Raw genomic sequence first — 22,657 nt, 5'->3', positions numbered from 1 at the left:
GATTCTGACCAAGTGATTGTATCTGTGTTGAGAGATTCCATAATATCTCCCTTACAAACTTACCATAATATTTATTATATATCATTTGCTTACAAAAGTAGTGAGAATATTAATAATTAACTCTTGCATTTCATCATGAAGTTGGAAAGGTACCTTTATATACATTAGAGTATTTCCTTTTCAGAACATTCATGTGAAACAGATGGTCAGCTGTATTTATTATTATCTCCAGTTTACAGATGAGGAAATAAGTTTAGAGACAAAGTAATGTGTTTAGCTCATCTGAAGCAAAACTAGGATTTGAATCTAAACTCCTGAAAGGCATAGATATTCTTTTTTTTTTTTTTTCTGTACCAGGAATTGAACTCATGACCTTCCACTTGCCAGGCAGGCGCAGTGCCGCTGAGCTATGTCTCTGGCCCTAAATTTTCAAATTAAGTCATTTTTTATTAAATCTTTACTCGCATTTATATTGTATACATTTAATATTGCTTTCCTCAATTGATATTTAAGATCTTTAAATTTAAAACATTTTATCCTACATTACCTTGTATGCGTAAGATATCTAGATAAGGTCTAGTGACAAATATACTGTAAATATGTATTTTTAAAAATGTAGTCTATTGGGATGCCAAACCCTGTAAGTTTCTTTGACTGCACTAAGCTCATGACCATTTTCATAGTATTTGGAATTAAATACATACTTTTCTTTTTATAGTGAAAATTCTGTATATATGCTCCCTGTTGTCTTTGGGATGATTATTTTATGAATTCAATTCTCAATTAAGGAAGCATAGTAATGTGTTTTAAAATAATGAACATATTCTTATATTTGAGTTTGTTTTAGAAACTTACAAGGCAACTATTTAATGGTACAATCTTATGCCATATCCTGCTAGCATGTCCATGTGTTTAATCCCTTCCAGGAACACCTGCCTCTCTTAGCTGGTGCTGGAATGCAGACGATGCTGTTGCATTTGTTTCCCACCGAGGCCCACTGTTCATTTGGACCATCTCCGGGCCAGACAGTGGAGTAACTGTGCACAGAGATGCTCATAGTTTTTTGTCCGATATCTGTATGTTCAGATGGCACACCCACAAAAAGGGCAAAGTTGTGTTTGGCCATACTGATGGAAGTCTGTCAATTTTCCAGCCAGGTAAGAATTCCATTACTCTAGTCTCTTCAATTATATTTTTCTTAGCAGATATACTTTGTTATTTGCATACATACATTGGTCTGCTTTCTGCTGCTATAGCAAATATCTGAGATGAACCAGTGTAAAAATAAGAAACATTTATTTGGGCTTAATTTTGGAGGTTTCAGTCTGATGGACTCCATTGTTTTGAGTCTGTGCTGGCAGAGGGCGTCAAGGCAAGAGCACATGCTTCTTCGCCTCATGTGAGTGTGAGGGCAAACAGAGGAGGGGCCAGAGTCCCACTATCTCTCAGGGGCACAGCACCAGTGACCCCAGAACACAAGGAACCACCTTTTAGAGGTTTCCCTGTCTCCAAATAGGGCCTTGGACCGAGAATCAGTCCTTTAACACATGAGCCTCTGAAGGAAATTCCATGTACAAACTGTAAGAGTACATGGAGTCCTGAGTAATAGTATCTTAATTTTAAAATAATAGATATAAGAATATTATTCAGTATTGTGTTGATGCCAAAGGTCCTTTGAAAGTAAGTTTTACTTACAGGTATTGCAATACATTCAGCTCAGCTGTCCAGGTCTTACTTTGAATTAACCCAAGTCAGTCATTTGTCTAATATTAGTTCTTTTCAAGTCAATTCACTATGTTTGCATATTCACTAAGAAAAGAACCTAAATAAACAAGGACGTTGAGCTGGAAGATATGATGGCTTCCTAATAAACTTCCAAAATATTTTCTGTACCATTCTGAGGAAACAGCTCTTTAACTAGCACTTTAAACCTGGAATAAATTGCAACAATACCTCTTTGAACTACTACTAGTTAATTAGTTTAGCTGACTGAAAGCATCTGAGAAATTAGTTTATATTAGTTTTTGTAATGTAGGCAATAACAAAAAGTATAATTTTTAAAAATCAAAAATTACCTGAATTACTCACCCCTCATACATAAGTATGTTAACTTTTGTGAAATATGTTTTTAACCATCTGGCATTAGTGTATGGCTGGCTAGATGGTTAGATAAAAGTGCTTTCTGAGGTTCAGGATAATTACTTTTACAGAGTGTATTACATTCAATTTATCTGACAATAAAATATAAGAATTTCTATTGAACAGAATAAAAGGTGAAATGTTAAATCTTTCTTAAAATAAAAAAGGATTATTTAAAATATTGATCCACTGAAGACATTATATGTTAGACATACTTTAAATAGTATCTATTACTCACCTTTAAAGAAAGGTAAAATTAGGTACTGTATGCATATATTTCTTTATTACTTTCCTTCTCTGCTCTTTGCCCATGTCCTGTGTTCTTTCTGGGATTTACCAGTTTAACATGAAGCAGCGTCCTCTATTGTTGGAGATTAGTATAAAGAAGAATCATTCATTGTCTGTTGCTTCATTTAAGTTTGTTGTCTCAAACTCCCGCACCATCACTGCCTTTGTGACATTCTTTCTGTCGGATTGTGTTTTACAGTTTGTCATAAAGGCTTATAATTAATTAAGCAACATAGTTTACAGGCTTTCCATGTTTTGATTAGGTGAATACTACTTCTCTCTCCTGTGCTGTTCATTTTGTGTCTGATTTCAGAAGTAAACTGAAAATGGCTGTGTGCTCTGTGGCTCCTCTTACCTCTCCACTGTCTTGGTTATTTAACCAGAACACCTTAAGGGTGTTCCCCTACTTAGCACTGACCATTCTGCACCCAAAGGTTCTATCACAATGGTCACACTTTCTTTTTAGGGAATATGTGTGATGCTTAAGTTCTGAAGAGATTATGAGGAGTGTTCTTTTATTTTATCCTACATTGCGTTCTAGATTTTTTTAATATATTTCATGGTTTGTCATTGTAGACATCTATTTTCATTGACTAGATCTTTCTTTTTTCTTGCTTTATTGTCTTTTCTCTTGCTTTATTATTTGGATATCTTTGAAGGGATCAAGGCATAAGACATTGAGCCATTGTCTTACAGTTAAGATATAAAACTTCGAGACATTTCACAGTTATTATGGTACAGAAACAATCAGGAAGAAGAAAAGCATCCTTTTTTCTCTATGTTAGGTTTCTGTCAGGATAGAGAAGATAATATTAGAGCAGTCTGAGCTATGTGGCTTGCAGACGAGGCCATTGTTTTCCTATAATTTGGCTAGCCACTTGTTAAAGTAATTTGTGCATCCTGTACCTGAGTCATCAGTGTTGTTTTCTTGATGCACTCATGTATTAGTGTACTAGGGCTGATATAAAATAGTACCCACTGGATGCCTTAGAAAAGTACTGACTTACAATTCCTGAGACAAAGTATGTGAACTATGGTGCTGATAGGACCATGCTTTCCCTGAAGGCGATAAAGAAGGATGTAGCATTTTGTGTGGTTTCTGGTAGTTTCTTGCTATAGTGGCAGTATAACTCCAGTATTTGTGTGTTTGTATCCAAATTTTGTTTTTTGTGAGGACATAATCATATTGGATTAGGGACCTCTTTAAGGACCTCACCTTAACTAGGACATCTGCAAAGGCTTCCACATCTTGTGGGAGATTATAATTCAAATTGTAAAAAACCAACACACATTTCTTCCTTTACTTCATAGAATTTGTTTAGCATTGAATATACACAAAATGGTATGAAATATACAATCTTATTAAGTATTTTCCTTTTTCTTAGACATGAGCTGATTGATCATGACAGAAACCATACCTTGTAATTCTGACACTGTTCTAGATTGTGCGTTTGAAACTTCGGAACTGTTGGAATTAATATTGGCATTGATAGGCTTCTGCTGTTTATGAGGGGTTCATATCATGTTCTTCAGAACAGTTTTGGCAGCAAAGATGGCTCTAGTTCTATCTTACAACATAGGATTTCTGTCTTCCAGGTTCTGGCAGGAAACTATGGCCTTACGCTCTTTATTGTCTAGACTTTGTCTCTTTGGGAATTAAAAATAGTCCTGGAGTACTGTCCTCATGTAATTCAGCTGTTATTTTTAGTGTCTGATTTCTAAACTATGCTTTATATGTTTATTTGAGTGTTAAAAGTAGAGTTTAATAGGTAACTTAGCTGGACTTTAAGTCTCCATCCTATTTAGCCTAGGAAATACCATTTAATTCTAAATTTCAGGCCCAGAATGTAACTCAGCGGCATAAGCGCTTGCTTGGCAAGTCTGAGGTCATGAGTTCGATTCCCAGTACCAAGAAATAATAATAATAATAGCAATAATTCTAAATTTCATAGAAAACTTCTCATAAGATAATTCCAAGGAAAAAATAAAACAGGAACAAAAAATGTAGCCAGGCATGGTGATGCACATCTGTAATCCCAGCAGCGGAGGCTGAAGCAGGAGGATCACTTCACATTTGTTTAGCCTGAGGTACATAGTGAGTTCACAGCCTGAACTACATAGTGAGATCCTGTCTCAGAAAACAAACCAAAATGAAAAAAAAGAAGCAGAAAAGAAAATGGTAGTGGCTGTAACACTTGAAAATTGTATTGTGAAACTAAATTTATCATAGAACTTTCTTATTAAAATGTTCATTATAGAAATGTTGAAATTGACTTGACTTTGGTCAGTTATTTGCTATCCCACAAGTACATATTAAGCAAATTTACATTTTTTAAACCTTAGAAATGTTGTTAATGGTATTATTTCTATATAGCACTGTCTGTCTCTTAAAATCATGCAGAATATATCCATTTCTGATATTCATTATAGAAAACATTGTGTTTCTGTTGAGCACATGTTTGTTTGTTTATCCTGTGGATGATGTGAATTGTGTAATCTTTCACTATTTTTTTTCTTTGATTTAGCTACCTAATTTCAAAATCAAATACTTAACAGCTGCATTATTATTTATTGCACTGACTTTTTTCAACTTCAATATTTCACTAATCTAGGTTGTTTCTTTCTCATATTGCAAGTTGTCAGTGTTATCTTCTTATAGACCTATTCATAATACTTGCTTATATCTTTACCTGACAGCGTGTTTGCCTGCTCTTGTTTATATTATTAATAACATATAAATACATAATAAATATAAATAAAATGTTATCATCTATTGTTCTAATAACCAGCTATAAAATTTTATAGATTCATTTTTCTACCATTTTAATAAAATATCAGAGTACTGGATATGAAATGAAATGATGAATATAATATGCTGTGATTTTAACAATAACATGGTGTTAAAGCAACATAATTTAAATATTATAGCATTATTATTGCAAATTCTCCTGTTTTGTGTGTTACTGTGGGTTTAGTCTTTACTTTCTGGAATATTTTTAATAAACAATAAATATTAACTGGCACAAACAAATACCTAAAATATACTTTAAAAACAGCTAGCAAATCTTGGGTGAGTCATTCTCTTTAACTCTCAACTTTCTAATGATTGACTGTATTTGTATGTATCAGTGTCATAACAAATAGTAATTTAGTACATGCTTTATGGTAAAGAAAAAAGACCAACTTTTCTTGATGAGTATATGCAAAGTTTTTATAAAGTCAAATAAAGTCATATATTTTCTTCTATAATTATGTACACAAGAATTCTAAATAAAATATGACTGTTTAAAATTAATGTTGTACTTAAAGAATAAAATATCTTAGTAAATGTAATAGCAAGATCTGAAGTGTTACAAAAGGGTAAGATCTGAAGTGTTACAAAAGGGTGTGTAATTACAGGTTTACAGCAACAGCTGGGGTATCTTTCAGTTCTCTGTGTGTGTTTTTAATGAACACTTCCTTTAAAGTTTATAAGATGACTAATTGGTACTTTTATTAAAGTTGGAGCCTCTAAATTTAATTTCACTGCCTCTCTTTTGAGAATGATGGGACTGACTTTGGAGAGTCATCTTATAGTTTATCAAACAAGAGCATTTTGTCCTGTGCCACCAGACATGTGTATAATTTCCAAAAATAACTAGATGGTTTGACGATCCTCTCCCCCACTTCCCTATTCATACTACTGCACTAGAAGGTATGAATTATTAATTTAAATGAATGATGAATGAAAAAGGAATTACAATAAATACTGATGTGCTATTTATAACATATGCCACTGTTCTAAGCACTTTAATGAACTATTTCATTTTTAAAACTACTAAGTTTTATGTTCTCCATTATAAAAGTGGAGACACTCAGAGATTATGTACCTTGTGCAAGATCTCAAGCTAATAGAACTAAGTGGTAGAAATAAGATTTGGACCCAGGCACCTAGCTAAAAATTTTATACTTTTTTTTTTTTTTAATTTTTTTTTTTTTTTTTTGTACCAGAAATTGAACTCACAACCTTGCACTTGCCAGGCAGGTGCTGTGCCACTGAGCTATATCCCTGGCAAATTCTATGCTTTTAATCCCTGCTTATATTCTTCCTTTAGAAAAGTACTTCCCTCTTCCTATGTTGTCATAAGTCAGTAAAATTTGTTGTGACAAGATCAAGTGTATTATTTATCTGCTTCTTTCTCTTTCAGCTTTCCAGTAATGAACAGAAATGTAACTTAAGGAGTTAGGGATTGCCAAAGCAAAGAGATTAAATCTGCTCATTACAGCAAATTAATTTTCCCATATTCATATATCTATTCACATGAAATACCACCTTTGTCTTCTCAGGTCTCGCTGAGATTGGTGGTATACAAGGAGAAAATTAATGTGATCTAAATTATCAACTTCTATGACTTGTTTGAAATATATTTACTCCTATTTTAATAGGTAACAAAAATCAGAAACATGTCCTGAGGCCTGAATCTCTTGAAGGAACAGATGAAGAGGATCCAGTTACAGCCCTAGAATGGGACCCACTCTCTATGGACTATCTTCTTGTGGCTAATTTGCATCATGGAATTCGCCTAATAGATTCTGAATCACTTTATTGCATAACAACATTTAATTTTCCAACCACAGCAGCTTCTGTACAGTGCTTAGCCTGGGTTCCCAGTGCTCCGGGCATGTTTGTAACTGGAGGTAAAACACTATTCCCAGAGTTTTAAATATATGTATCCTCTTTAATGGAATTAGAGAAATTATAATATGTTATTGGTTTTGTGCAAAAGTTATTAGTATTTCATGTATGATTTATTACAGAAAATGCCTGGTTTAATTTATATGGTATGTCATTCACATAATTACAATAAAAATGACATTAAGGTCCAGTGTTCCAGGTTTTGGGAGATACATTGTAATATACTGTACATGTGCACAGACGTGTGTCAGTGTTGGTGAACAAAGACATGCCAGTTTCAGGTACGCCCAGGCGACAGTAATGGGATTGACCAGAAAAATAGTTTGACTGGATAAGGAGCTCTGTTAGCTTCACTAATAATTTCAGCACCCCATGACCAGACATGCCCAGGTAGATCCAACTATTGTTAGCCTAGGTTGAAGCTGAGAGAGTCTCCTGCCTTGGGTTGAAAGAATGCCCCTTTGTGGTAGGCTAATCACGAGAGAAGGAGCAAACGTAGGTAATAATGGAGGATGGGACAATGGGGGAATTTAAAAATAACAACTAGAAGTTAGGTGACTGTTTACTTTTACCATTTACTTAGGTTCAGAGCGAAGCCTGTGAAGAGATTACTGTCAGCTACTGTATAAATACTTCCTGTATTTGCTTAGTGTAAAATAGCAAACACTCTTTATCTTCACCACAGTTTTAAAGGAATCTTTATTTCATTACTACTTAATTTACACTTGGAAATAAATGGATCCTTCATTTATATATTTAATTGGGGACCTCTGCTTCATATAACCATAAAATTCACCATTTAAAAGGGTATGGTTCAGTGGTTTCTAGTATATGCACAAAGGTGTGCAACCACCAGCACTACGTATTTCTGAAACATATCACGATTCCTCAACAAACCCGGTACCCAACAAACTGTGGTCAATGACACTTCTGCAGCCCCAGGCACACCTGTGTACATGCATGACTGTTAATCTGCTTTCTATACCTAATCATTTGCTTGCTTTGAATACTTCATGTAAGTGAAAACATCCCATATATGGCCTTCTGTGTCTTGTTTTTTTTTACTTAACCTGAAGTTTTCAAGATTCATGTATATTGTAGCATGTGTACGTATCTTGTTCCTTTTTAGGACTGAGTAATCTTTCGCTATGTGGATTTGCCAGTCTTTCTTTATAATTCACAGATACTTTTATTGTTTCTTGTGAGTGTTACATTATTTTTAATAATGACATTATGAACATTTATGTACAAGTTTTTGTGTGGATACACACTTATAATTCTATTGTGTTTCTACACGAGTGGAGTTGCTATGTCTTATGGTAATTCTGTGTTTGATTGTTTGAAGAACTACCAGATTATTCTCCAAAGCAGCTATATATTAAGGTGGAATTTTCAGAAGGAAAGAGACTTTCTAATTGATCTTCAGGTATATTTGATAATCCTCATTTGGCTGCTGGTGGACAATGAAGCAGTTTACAAAACCTTCTAAAGAGGAAGGGTTATTTAATGGTAGAAGAAAATAGTTTTCTTTGGCTGACAGTTCCCTAGAAAAAGTGTATGTCAATGGAGTGGCTCTGTGATAAAATTGCTGTACTGATCTTATAAGGAAGACAAATTGCCGTGGCAGGCAGTTTCTACCTTGTGAAAGGGTTTCTAAGAGATGTAAACATTGAGTAGTATCTCAGTAGTTTCTTTGATTGCATTATTATACCATATTTTTTCAAAGCATTTCAATAATTAGTCCTGAAAACCTAGCAAGTTGAAGTCTGTGTTATCTTTATGTCTGCACATTTTAATTTGAAAAATATTAACATTTGATATTTTTGTTATCCGACTAGATTCTCAAACAGGTATTTTGCGCATTTGGAATGTTTCAAGAACTACACCTATTGATAATTTTAAATTAAAGAAAACGGGATTTCATTGCTTACATGTGATTAATTCTCCTCCTAAGAAAAAATGTAAGTAAAATATCATCAAAATATTAGTATCCCTAAAGGTCATATTTTGTGTCAAATTCAATGATGTGTAATGATACAAATGTATCAAACACATAAGTTACTTAAATGTAGTTTTTGAAAATAGCCATAACAGTGTATACACTAAAGGAACTATCAAAGTTAGGGTAATAATTTATACCACTAAACTGAAAATATTTGGAGTCAACCTACATTTGTAAAATACTATTAAGTCAAAATATTCAGAAAGTCTGAAATTATATCTGTGAAGATGAAAAACTGATAGTGTTTAAAAATTTAGAAATATCAAAGGTGACAAAATTAAGCAAAATTGATCTAAATTTGTTTTAAATATATTTGATTTATAATCTGCACAACTTATAAAAATTAAAATAACACAAATATTAAAGTTGTAAGACCTAAAACATATATTTTATATTTAGATACCAGTTATCATTTCATTACTAGTTAGAATTATGGATATTCTACATCCTTCTTCGTTTGTTTTTGTGTATTCTCATTGGCATTCATTGGTTCTATGAGTAAACAAATTTTAAAAACACTTCATTTGTGTCTCATTTACTACTCTCTTTAAAATAAAAAGAAATTTGGAACTTTGAAGGAAGTTTAAACTTGACATTTTTAACATAGTTTATAGAAATCAAATTAAATTCCTGGTAGGTTTGCAATGATTGTTCTATATATTGGGTGTGTTCCCATTTTGTGAGGATCATAAAAAATACAGGCAAGAGAATTTAGTGATTAAAGCCCCTACAGGTATTTATTTTTCTTTCCTCAAGCTTGGTTATGTTTATTTTTTTTTATTTATTTACTTACTTATTTTTTTGCTTTTTGAGACAGGGTCTCGCTGTGGAATTCAGGCTGGCCTTGGGCTCACGTTGTAGCCAAAGCTGGTCTCAAACTCATAATGATCTTCTTGCCTCTGCCTCTGCCTCTGCCTGTGCCTCTGCCTCTCAGGTGCTGGGATTACAGGCATGTGCCACCACGCCCTACCCTGTTTATCTTTGTAATATATGAATTAGCCATGGCATTTAAAACTAATGTTATTTTGATAGCTTCTTTAGCGGGCATTGAGAAGTACTGTAAAATCTCTGTATTTGAAATTGCAGCCTTTCCACACATTTAAGGTTTTCTGTGGAGTCCTAATACTTCCAAAGACTGGAAACTTGGGGATCTAGAAATATTAAAACTGATGAAATAATATGTTTGAGCCTTGCATATTGTTTGTACATCTTGCATTTTTTTCTGTTTCTCTTAGTATTTTATTGACTGTGAATTTCCATATTATAGAATGACAGAGATAACCACAGACTATTTTCTGTCACCATTTTTCTACTACAATAGCCGCCCATAGTCATTAGATAAAAATAGCAAAATATAAAAAAAGCAAATACCTAAACTGGGCATGGTGGCTCACGCCTTTAATCTCAGCACTTAGAAGCTGAGGCAGGAGGATTGTTGTGAGTTTGAGACCAGCCTGTGCTACAAAGTGAGCTCAAGGTCAGATTGAACTGCATAGCAGGATTCTGTCTCAAAAAGACAAAAAATAAAAATTAAAAAATTAAAAAACAAACAAACAAAAACCAACCAAATACCTATCTTCATTGTGTTTGAATAATTCCTTCTGGATTACCTGTTATTAGATTTCTAGGTTTTCTTTCCCAGGTTTTTAAAATAACAGGATAAAAGAACAATTATAAAAGTGCAATTTAAGAAGACAGGCAACTCATTGAATTTTTAAACACATGAATTGCAAGTAGACTGATGCATAAAGGTTAAGACCACTCTAATTAAGCTAATTAAAATTTTAGGAAAATCAGTCATGAGTCATGGTAACTTTTAACCAGTCTATCCATAAAATTTCGTTAAGCCAGCTGACAGCTACCAAGTGCCTCTTTCATTACTAGGTGTTCATTCTAATTTGAACTTCCTGTCTCTTTCAGATACAGAGAAATGAATGCTTTCCATAATGAATGGAATAAGATTTTATTATATTTTAATAAAAAAGAATATATTGTTGTATAAAAATCCGTACTTCAGTATGTAGTTAATAATAGATTGGTCTAGTAATTTACAGTGGCATTGTCACTTTGTATTATGCTTGTGAAAAATATTTTCATGGGGAGGAAAAACTAATTGAAAGAGAACAGTATACAGCATAAAAACGTACAAAGATAACTAAACAGAAGGGTATTTATATAATTGAAAATAGAAATGGAAGTCTATGAACAGTAAGAAAAAAATAGGATGAAGAAGGAAAAAATGAGATGCAGATTTAAATCAGACAGTATTATGATTTCTAATTTGGGTGTTAAAGTGAATTATAAATAACCTTAGATATAATTGTTTTTGTTGACTTGGGAATTATTGGCAGACAGTTACTTGCTTTATGAGAAAAAACTGCGTGAGTGTGGAGGAGATGATTTTACTATTAGATCAGTCTTTTGAAGGAAGATTTTATTCAAAAACAATCTTGTGGTGCTTTAATTTATGGGGAGATCAGAAATCAAACCTTCACAACATATTGTGATTCCTCATACCGTAATTTTAATCCAGTTGTTCCATCTTCCCTTCTTTATACCTCTTCAAAATAAAATCTAGTTTATGCGTGTATTTCCACATCTTTTGGCAATGCTGCAAAAGTGCTCTTGTGGTAGAAATTGTAGTTTTATTCCAATGAAATCTATTGACATAAACGCTTGTCTCTTTTTAGTTTCAATCCAGTCTCCAACCAAAAATCATTACACATCCTCAACAAGTGAAGCAGTTCCACCCCCAAGTTTGACACCGAATCAAGCATTTTCTCTTCCCCCGGGCCGTGCTGTATGCTGCTTCTCAGATGGTGGAGTGGGACTGTATGATATGGGAGCCAGGAAGTGGGATTTTCTTAGGGACTTGGTACGTCTGTGATTATTCATTCTGTTATGACACTTACTATATCTAAAACCATGATGCTTACTTTTACCTCTATATTATTGTTGTTAAAATTATTTTTGTAAGTAATGATATGTTAAGACTATTTTTAGTTGGTTTAAATATTTTTTAAAAATGTATAGAATAATACAAGACTGTTAAATCTTTTTGAATATTTAAAAGTACCCTTTAACAATATGTCTTTTCAGTTTATGTTTTATGGGATATAAAAGTGCACAGCAAGATCTGGGGATGTAGCTCAGTGCTAGAGTTTGTGCCTAGCATGTGTGAGGCTCTTAGTGCAATTCCCAGAACCGCAAGGAAAAGAAAAACTACATAATAATGTATTTTTAGAAGCAAAATGAGAAATAGGGACAAGCAAGTCAATCTGGGCCAATTATTCTAAGCCTTACTGTCATTTCTCTTGTGAATTAAGTGGGGTTTGATTAGATGGTTTCTAGGATTTATTTTTATTACTGATTCATTATAATAATTCCAGAATTCTATGAATTCTGTTCCTATGATCATTAAGCCTCTACATGAGGTGAAATACTTATTTGCAATTTCATATTCTGTGTAATTTTGTATTGTATCTCCACCATTTCAGATAATGCCTAACACATAGCGAGACTTTAAATTTTGTTGAATGAAGTCATACAATAATAGATTTTGTATCATAATCAGTGGTTGTTAAGAGTCATCCTCCTTAATTCTGGCTAGTTCTGAATTTATGAAAATGTTCCTGTTTTTCCCACAGGCTAGATGATTAACAAATGTATGTATCAGTTGCTTTGCTTTGATCACATAGAAAAGGACTCTAAACCTATAATTGACTCGCTTTTAGAAACAAGAGGGAAATAGTCAATAAGACTATTACTTTAAGAATGTTCACTTAATTTTTTATCCTCAAATTAGAAATTGAACTATTGCAAAAGCATTTCTGAAACCATGTGAGTTTCACTATTTTGAAATACAGTGGTGCCTTGGTTCACGACCTCAGTTCCTTCCATGATACTGGGGAAGATGTCTGGGTCATGTTTGGCACCAGATGTGGAGTTCGCAAATAGAAGCAAAATATTGTTGAAGGCTTCTGTTAGCACACAGAATTGTTTGTGAACAGAGGCAATCGTTAACCGAGGGATTGCTGAGGTATCTTTTTGTAGATATTTATTATAAAATCATTTAATTTTATGTCCATCTAAATATTTTTCCATGTACACTCTTTCTCAATGTAGCAACTTTTTCTGTACTTCAAATTGCCACTTACTCTCAAATAAATTTGTTGCAGGGGAGTGAGAAAAGTATAAGAATACTTTTAAATCTATGAAAAGTTTCATTAGAGGAGAGAAATTATATAATTTTAATTCAATGAATTTTCCATTAGTGGATAGGTCCATATTAAAATCTCTTACTTAAAATATATGATAAAACCAAGTGTGGTGGTACAGGCCTGTAACCCCAGCAGTCAGGAGGCTGAGGCAGGAGGATTTTTGCAAATTCGAGACCAGCCTAGGCTACATAATGAGTTCAAGGCCAGCCTGAACTACATAGCGAGACCCTGTCTCAAATAAGCAAACAATAAATAAATAAAAATAAAATCTATATAAGTACTAAAATATTAATTATATTTCAGTGGGCTTTCTCAGCTTAAACATGTCTGCCAGTCATCTGTGCTCCTTAAACTTTCTCTTGTTCTATTGAGCTCCAAATTTGAAATTATGAGTTACTAAAAGAAACATTTTCCTCGGGTCTGCTGTCGATATAGATCTGATGTCTCCAAACAATCTAAATTCCCTTCAGTAAGGAAAGTCTTATTGAAGTATATAAAAGTATTTCCATATGAATATTTGCCTGTCTAAAAATTAAGAAAAAAATGATGCAATACTTAGTTCCTTATCTTTGCCTTTCTCTTGGTAAGAAAAGAACATGGAAGGAAGAATATTACAGCTTTGTTCTTGCTATGTGAATTTTCAGATTTACAAAACTAAAATGAACATAAAGCATGGAATAACATGAAAAAGAACATAGATAGACAACTACTGCCTTGAGTGTGTTCTTGCCCTTGAAATGACTGCCTGAAGCAACTCCAATCTGGTGACCAATGGCTGTAACATCTCCCTTCTGTCCCTCTCTTGCTAACACTTGAAATTGTTTTCTTTCCTCTACCTTCACCCAATAGGGGGACTTTACAACACTTTTTAATTTTCCTAAAGGCTTATGATTTCTGGTGTTAATGCAAAAACATAGCAGTTAAGCGGCTTCTTTCTTTACTACATTTGTAGAGGAATAGAAAGCCCCTTCTTCATATTTTAATTCTTTTCCTACATCTTAACATGTTATAGTTCGTGGTGCTTGGAGTAGAAGTTTCATTTCCCATTCCACAATATTTGGAAGAAGACAAAAATGTAGCACTAGCTATTTAAATTGGATTTTAACAGGTGTTCCTGTAGGAAGATAGTGATTAAGTGCCACTGTAAAGGTGTATGTTTACGTATGTCTACATATACCACGTTATAGTCTTCTAAGTATTTGTAATTCAAATCACCCCATAACAGGAACAAGTGTTCCAAGAGCCAAAGAGTATACTTGCTAGAAAAGTTTGGAACAGGCTCATTAAAAGTCAGGGCCATGCTCCTTTCTTCTTTCTGCCAGTAGTATGAGAAACTTTTGGAGTATCATTATTCCAAAAGGAGACGTTTTCAGTGGGTGAACTGCTAATTTCAGTTTCATCTTAATCATCTATTATACTGAGTCAAAAACACACAGTGACCTTAAGACTTAATTGATTTATAAATGTCCATGCTAGTATCCTGGGCATTAAAATAATGAGAAAATGTTTTGAAGTGAATTGAAATTGAAAAATTTGACTTTTGCATGTCTTTGAATTTCATTGCTGATTTGAAGAACTGTAATTGAGTAAAAACCAGGTCTATACAAAATATAGGTTTAACATTCCTAATCCTGAAACCAGGATGTGAAATGTGCCAAAATCTTAAACTTTTTGAATGCGGAGAGAATGCCACAAGTGGAAAATTCTACGCCTGACTTCATATCGTTGATTGCACTCAGAAGGCAGGCACAGGAACAGTACAGTATGAGGTTATCTTTGGGCTCTGTATGCAGGGTATATATGAAAAGTAAATGCATTTCAGATGCAGACTGGGGTCCATCCCCAGGATTTCTCATTGTACCTGTGGAAATATTCCAAAATCTGAGAAAACCTGAAAACTAAACACTCCCAGTTCTCATCATTTCAGATAAGGGATATACAACTTGTAGTACAATAACATCAGAAAGAACATTCAATAATAGCACTGATTCCAATTTTGTATATTTTTTGCTTAACTACATATTTCTGCATTAATATTTGGAAAACAGATAAGTACAAATCAATGTGATTATACATGATCATTTTTTACTAATAATGTAGATTCTCCTCAGCAGTTGTGATGTCTTTCTACTGCATCCCTAGGGACATGTGGAAACTATCTTTGACTGCAAATTCAAACCTGATGATCCAAATCTTTTAGCAACAGCCTCCTTTGATGGCACTATAAAAGTCTGGGATATAAACACATTAACAGCTGTGTATACTTCCCCAGGGAATGAAGGAGTGATTTATTCCCTTTCTTGGGCACCAGGTAAGACGCAATTCATTAGAATTAGAAATGCAATTACATGACTTTCCTAAATTTTATTTTCATTTAAATTATTTTCTTCTTCCAGATGTCATCTTGTTCTAAGTGATCATAGAGGCAAATTAGGACCAACATTTGTACTAAACAGTGGAAGTGCATAGCACTATACCTGCTATTAACTGAACATTCTTTATCATACAAAACTGTATGCTTAAAGCTTAAAATGTAAATGAAAATTGTGAATACAAAACCATTGTTTTGAGTCTTCATAGAAGGCTTAATCTTTTTTTGCATTAAGAAAGTAAAAATTTTGGCAAATAGAAAGTGTGTTTTGGCTGTATGATTACTGATGGATTGTGATTTTTAGGTAAATGTAGATGAAATTTAAAATATAAATGAAAGTTGACAGGGATGGAAATACAGTAGGATATAGAGGATTTCTTTCTACATTATACAATACATATCACAAGAAAACAAAAAAAATTCAAATAAATTTGGAAATAATTGAATAACCCAAAAAAGACAGCAGAATAAAAGTACTATAGATGTGATAAACATCTTTTCATATTTATAACCATTTATCACAGCTTCATTCCTGTGTGTTCTTACTCCTAACTGGTGGATGACAGCGGCGCTTTTCTTCTGGTGGAGGAGTCTTCTTCTTGTATCATCTTTCAAAAAACACTGTTGTTTCAGTTTCACAAACATTTTTATTTTAAAGCTCATGAGAGTAATTTATATTTTGACAGTTAAATTGTTTTATGCTGATTTACCTTCAAAAGTACTTTCTTATTCATAAAAGTATTACTAGAGCTTCAGGGAAGGATGCATATTCAGTAACATATTCATATATGCTAGTAATGACAAACCATTGATCATTTTTGTGATGGTGATTATGATAGTTTGAGCCTGATATAAACATTCTTTTTAGATGTCCATATTTAGGTATTTATTGATAAAATAATACTCAGATTTTTGCGGGGGGGGGGTTACTGTGAATTGAACTCAGGATCTTACTCTTGCCAGGCAGGTGCTGTGCCACTGAGCTATATCCCCAGCTGATAAAATAATACTATGTGTATCAGATTTGTTCCAAAGAAATCCAGCAGGTTCTAAAGATGACATTTGTCATATTCTGATAACTGTTGAAGCTATATAATGGAAAAAGTTATTGTAGTATTTGATGTGTTGACATATTTTTATGTGGCACATACTTAATGTTTTTCTAATATATTGTTTCCTAAGGTGGTTTAAATTGTATTGCTGGGGCAACTTCCCGAAATGGTGCTTTTATTTGGGATATTCAAAAGGGCAAAATAGTACAGCGGTTTAATGAGGTAAGAAATGTTTACTGCTACTGAATAACATGACATACTATTTCACATTTGGTACATGTTTTCCCTCTTAATTTAACAGTTAATAACTTGGTGGTGTGTATATTCTTTCCATTAGTAAAGTCTCTGAGGTTATACTCATATGCCAAAATCTATCATGAGAACTGTAGTTGAATCATTTAAAGTTCCATTAGAAATTCAAAAGAATTTTAACTTATCTTCCCTCCAAATGAAACTTTGATCAAGATTCAAAATTTTATCCTTACCTGGCAAATCTGTTGATTTCTTCTTACGACATTTTTGGCATCTTGTGACCTAAAATATCTTCCCATTTGCACTGAAACAGTAGTTCTAACCTAATTCTAGCAGCAGTAGTTCTAGCCTAATTCTAGCAACAGTCTCTTATTATAAAGGACATTTCTTAGGTTCATTCAGGTCTTTTCTAGACACATCTCCAGTATCAAACTTGCTTTCCAATTTTCAACTGAAGAAAAATTAACAATATTGCCTCTAACTGTGCTGTATGTGCCCATTAAAAGAAAATGAAAGACATTAGAGAGCCATAAGTATATTTTTCGTGCCAAAGAAAAATGAAGCTGGTGGAAGGCCTCCACCCCTTACACTGAAAACATAGGGACTAGTTCTAATTTTGTATCCACTTACATAAATCTAATCCCTTTGGCTGTCAGAGAGGTGAAAACAGCAAACAGAAGATTGTCCAGAAGCTGAATCTGTATATGTATAAAGTAACCTTAAAATTCAGGATAAAAAGTCACTTTATTTTTCTCCTTAACAGCAGCCACACTTCAAGTACAATATAAAATGGAAGTGTTCTTAAATAAAACTTAGAAATGACGACCTGTCACACAGATGATGAGTGATACTCTCATGTATAAGTTATTCCTCGTGTTTAAAAAATTCTCATCAATCATCATAACTATACTCCTTGACTTTATTCAGTTGTGCAATACAAAGAAATATGTAAATATAGAGTGATTTATTAAAGGAATAATCTTTTCTAATTTTCATGATAAAAATAAACCTTTGAAATTTTAAGGAGATTATAAGTAGTATCAGTGGCTCGCCACATATATTGTATTATAGTTGTAATAGCCTGGGTTTGAAATCTACTATCATCCTTTCTAGATCCATTCAAAGGAAAAAGAATTAGGGAAACTTAAGTCTATGATGGCTGAAGAAGCAGATTTAACTGCCTGTGTCCAACAAAAAGAAATAGAGCCACACCATTTACATCTAAAACAAATTTAAATATATATTAAATATTTACACATATATTTGTATTCCACAACTGAATAAAGTCATATATATATTTAACAGAAAAACTATCACTGAAGATCCATCCCAAGGTGACTCAAGTGTTAGAATTTATATATTTATTTATTTTTAGGTTTTGCTCTTGACAGTAATATTTGTTAGTATCAGATAGAATAACTTCCTAATAGAAAAGTAATACTTAGAAGTAAATAAATAAGAGGAAAAGGGGTGAATTATTTCTTATTGATAGGTATTTTGCATTTTTTGAAGCATGGAAAAAATGGAATATTCTGCATTGCCTGGAGTCATAAAGATTCCAAAAGAATAGCAACCTGCAGTGGTGATGGTTTCTGGTAAGTAGTGTGTATGATAGCATGAAATTACCCTGTTTATTCACAGTATATTTGATGATTCCAAGTATGTATTATTGAGATTTTATTTGTATAGCTGTACCAACTACCATAAATAGTATTAATAATCCCATGTAAGCATGTGCTATAAAATAATAAATATTATAATGGTGTTTAAAAAGTACAGTATGAACCATTCATGGTCTTGAAAGTGAAAACACAACTTGAGTTGTAGGAGACATGAACTCAACACTGAGTCTCAAGTTTGGACTCAGCACATGGGGGTGGTGTTTCCATTTCACAGGTCGTTCAAGAGGTATCAGGTGCTCTAGAAACTTGTTTACAGTTTTGTATATTCTGTTATTTATAAGAGGATAAAATGTTTTTGCAAGGAGAATATGGTACTGCAAGTGGGAAATGCCTTTGTGGGGATCACACAAAGGAATTTCATTGCCCCTGTGTTTCAGAAATATGTGATTTCTTAGTGGTGTTAAGCCCTATAAAAAGGAAAAATGGCATTTGATTTTTAACACTTTTAAAATTAGTGATGTTATCATTTATCTAGGACTGAAGTCCTTTGGTGGATATAGATGCTTGTAGTTGTTGAGATATGGAAGTTCGCCTTCTGTTAGATTTTGCTAAGCTTGCTTTTTTTTTTAACCATCTTCACTTTCTAATTTCAGTAGAAAAATAGTATACATGGAAACCAAAGATTGTTTAGTAGAAAGTTTTAAAATTATCAGAAATAATAACATTAGTGATTGTTTTCCTTAAGATGTACTATTTACATGTTAGTAGATATCAAACTACAAAAGACATTCCTATGAATTTTTGATGAAGTAATACATAATTAACTTTACCATGTACTTACAGGGTATTTGCTAAATGCAGTATTCACTGACTAGACATTTGTAAGGCTTGGTCACCACCACTCCATAAGAACGTCAAAATTTTTAAGGGGCCTAATGATGTTCAAGAGTCTCCTGTTAAAAGACATTTCAATCTATCATCCATTAATATATACACAATATTTTTCCCCTAATGGATTCAATAGTCCTTGCATTGTTGCGATAAAACAGTACCAGAACTTCTTTTACGTTGGCAGTTAAATTATACAAGTCCTTGTATTGGTGGTAGGAGTTGGGAGTGTTTTTCTGAATTTTGAGTTATATTATTGACCATATGCCATGCAAATGTTACAGATTTTGTTCTTCACATGATAACTTATATGGCCAAACTTATACATGAATAAATCCACCTTAAACTACTTGATTTTAAAGCTGAAAATCTAATGCATCTATTATCTATGTCATTATTTTTAATGAATTTAAACTATATTTTCAGCTAAAAAGTTACATAATAGTTTCTATACAAAATACATTACCTTTAATTTGATTTAAGTGGATTACCATAATTATTATTCAAAATTGGCAGTATTTTAAAATTTTCCTTATTCTATGTTAGAATACTTATCTCTAAAAATTATAATTCTGATTTTTGCCCTTGAATAATGTGTTCAGTATATTATTTTCCTATTAACATATTATAATTAATTTCAGTATTATTCGAACAATTGATGGTAGAATACTCCACAAATACAAACATCCAGCTGGAGTATTTGGTTGTGATTGGAGCCAAAACAACAAGTAAGTCTTTTTTTTTTCTGAAATGAATAATAATTTCATTTCAGAGATTTTAAATAATCATAAAATTTAGTGCTATTCCCATAGTATGTGTATTATACTTACCGTTTTCTTTGGATAATATTCCCTTTACCTACCAAATAAGAAGGAGCTTTGTAAATGGTCATTTATTTGAGCTATTTTTATTCCATGAAATGGTTTGATTTGGTCTGGTTTTGTTTGGTTTTGTGGTATTGGGGCATTGAACCCAGAACCTTCTTACTGAGCAAAATCATCAACCCCCTCCCCTTTATTAAACTTCTATTTTGAGGCAAAGTCTCACCGAGGGTCCAAGTTTCCCAGGATGGGTTTGAATTTGAGATTATCCTGCCTTAGGCTCCCAGAGTGCTGGGATTACAGGCGAGTGCCACCACCCTTGGCTCCATAAAGTTGTTATGTGATTTAGAAATACTGCTTTCCTGCTCTCAGAACAATTTTCTGATACTTTGCTAAAAGGTACACTGCTAATTAATGAGAAATAGATATAAGTCCATCTTGTGTACAGGTTTCTACTATAGAAGTGTGGTCTTTCCTCTAATGTATTTTAGATGTCTATGGAATGGTATCATTCCTCCATAGCCTTCCATTGTCCCCCACCTCAGGCTAATGCCTCTGCAAAATGGAGAATTTCCCAAATTGGAGAATTTAAGTGGTTGGTTGTGAAAGGTCCACCTTACTGAAAAGCTGAAAAGCATTTGTTCTGTAAAACATCAGCTTAGGTTTAAAATTAGATCCAAATGAAATCCCACTAAAATTGAACCTTTAGCTCACTGCCTAAGAATTTTGTATTTCAAACTTGTATTTTATAGTATTTATATCTAAAAAGTCAAACTACTTACAGATATTGTCAGAAACATGAATTATGCTTTTCTCTACATGTGGGAAATGTATGGGTAAATGCTAAAACTTTATTATATTTCAGTTGTGAATAAAATCACATATTATATAAAATGCACTTCTTCAGAACAGGGATTTAGCTCAGCAGCACAGTACCTGCTTGGCAAGCACAAAGTTGTGCATTTGATTCCGGTATAAAAAAAAAGGTACTTCTTCCTATAAATAGAGAAGAATTTTTGCATTGTTAAATTATGCACAAACTGAGCTGATAGGTAACCCAAAGACTGATGATTCCTAATAAAAACTCAAAGCCAGAATTCTTAGCCTTTTCTTTTTGCAACCTTCAAATCTCCAGTTCTTTTCAGCCACCAATGTCTGCCTTATTCCCCATTTAAATATTCTCTTCCAAATATTCCCCTGCCACTAAACCAATAATATTTGGTTTTCCTCAAAACACTTCTTAATTTCTGAATTTATATTTTTTATCTCTTTCTTTCTCCCCACCCTACTTTCTCTAATTTGCACCGGTGTAAACATTTAAAGCATAGATCTGAGCATACCATTCCGCTGCTAAAATCCTTCAAGAGTTTCCCATTGTTAACAGGGTACAGTGTAGACTTTTGTCAGGCCCCATGAGGATCTTCCTGTGCAGTCTGATTTCTGTGTATATCGATAATCTCATCCTAATTCATGCTCCACTTTGTCCTAGTATCCGGTCTTATTAACTTTCAGTTTCTTGAAATATCCAGCTAATTTTCACCTCAAGCCTTCACCTGGAACTTCCCCCTTTATTTAAAATTCTACTCCTCACCCCAAACCATATACCCTATTTAAATCATTGCTACCTACTTTTCTGCTCTTAGCTCAAAACCTTTTACAAAAAAGTCTCCCTGACCTCAGTATTAGGTAAAATTCTTCTATTATGTGTCTTTGGGCACTTAGAGTAATAAAAGTAGAATTTGAATTGTATAATTAATTCTGTGTTAGTTGTCTCAGTGTAAGCTCATGAACTCACTATGTTACCTATGCTTAGCGTAGTATTCTTAGCCAAACACTGTGTCCCTTGAAAAAGACTGATGCTCAGTAAATACTTGTTAATATACAGATGAGGAGAATTACCTTGGGTGTGAGTAGTAAAACAGTTTTACATTCCTTCTCTGTTTTACAAAGTGAATATGCATTTGGACAGTTGAAATAGAAATTAGATTTTAATGCAATAGATTTAGTTGATTAAGAAAATATTTATAAATATGCTATGACATTATACTGAACTGTCATGCTTACTGCCAAGCATACTTCATAAATTTCATTTTAATTTTAAAAACCTTTTTTATAATGTTCTACTTGTATGAGTTTACACTTTGTATATTAGTAAGCAAGTAAAATACCTTGAACTTATCCAATTTCTTTATAAAATATCTTCAGTATACACTTTGGAAATCTTTATTTGCATTCTTTGCACATTCGTGATACTCCCATTTTATATTTATCTGTATCTACATTTACATAAATATATTCATATATACATATATATATCTGTATTGTCT

The 22,657-nt window shown here is 33.0% G+C and overlaps 1 protein-coding gene across 3 annotated transcripts in view; it reads left to right on the top strand.

Annotated features, from left to right (window-relative positions):
• Wdr17 (WD repeat domain 17) overlaps positions 1-22,657 on the top strand; it is a 98,928-nt gene that overhangs the window by 41,557 nt on the left and 34,714 nt on the right. For all 3 annotated transcript variants that reach the window (XM_005373521.1, XM_005373520.1, XM_005373519.1), the window contains 8 exons: positions 927-1,157; positions 6,853-7,104; positions 8,941-9,063; positions 11,795-11,979; positions 15,467-15,635; positions 16,878-16,969; positions 18,512-18,594; positions 20,151-20,237. In XM_005373521.1, the coding sequence (XP_005373578.1) occupies positions 927-1,157; positions 6,853-7,104; positions 8,941-9,063; positions 11,795-11,979; positions 15,467-15,635; positions 16,878-16,969; positions 18,512-18,594; positions 20,151-20,237 (1,222 nt within the window). The remainder of the gene's footprint in view (positions 1-926; positions 1,158-6,852; positions 7,105-8,940; positions 9,064-11,794; positions 11,980-15,466; positions 15,636-16,877; positions 16,970-18,511; positions 18,595-20,150; positions 20,238-22,657) is intronic.

Source organism: Chinchilla lanigera, unplaced genomic scaffold, assembly GCF_000276665.1.
Source record: "Chinchilla lanigera isolate Chin_1 unplaced genomic scaffold, ChiLan1.0 scaffold00002, whole genome shotgun sequence".
NCBI lineage: Eukaryota > Metazoa > Chordata > Mammalia > Rodentia > Chinchillidae > Chinchilla > Chinchilla lanigera.
This window is presented reverse-complemented; position numbering and strand designations above follow the sequence as displayed.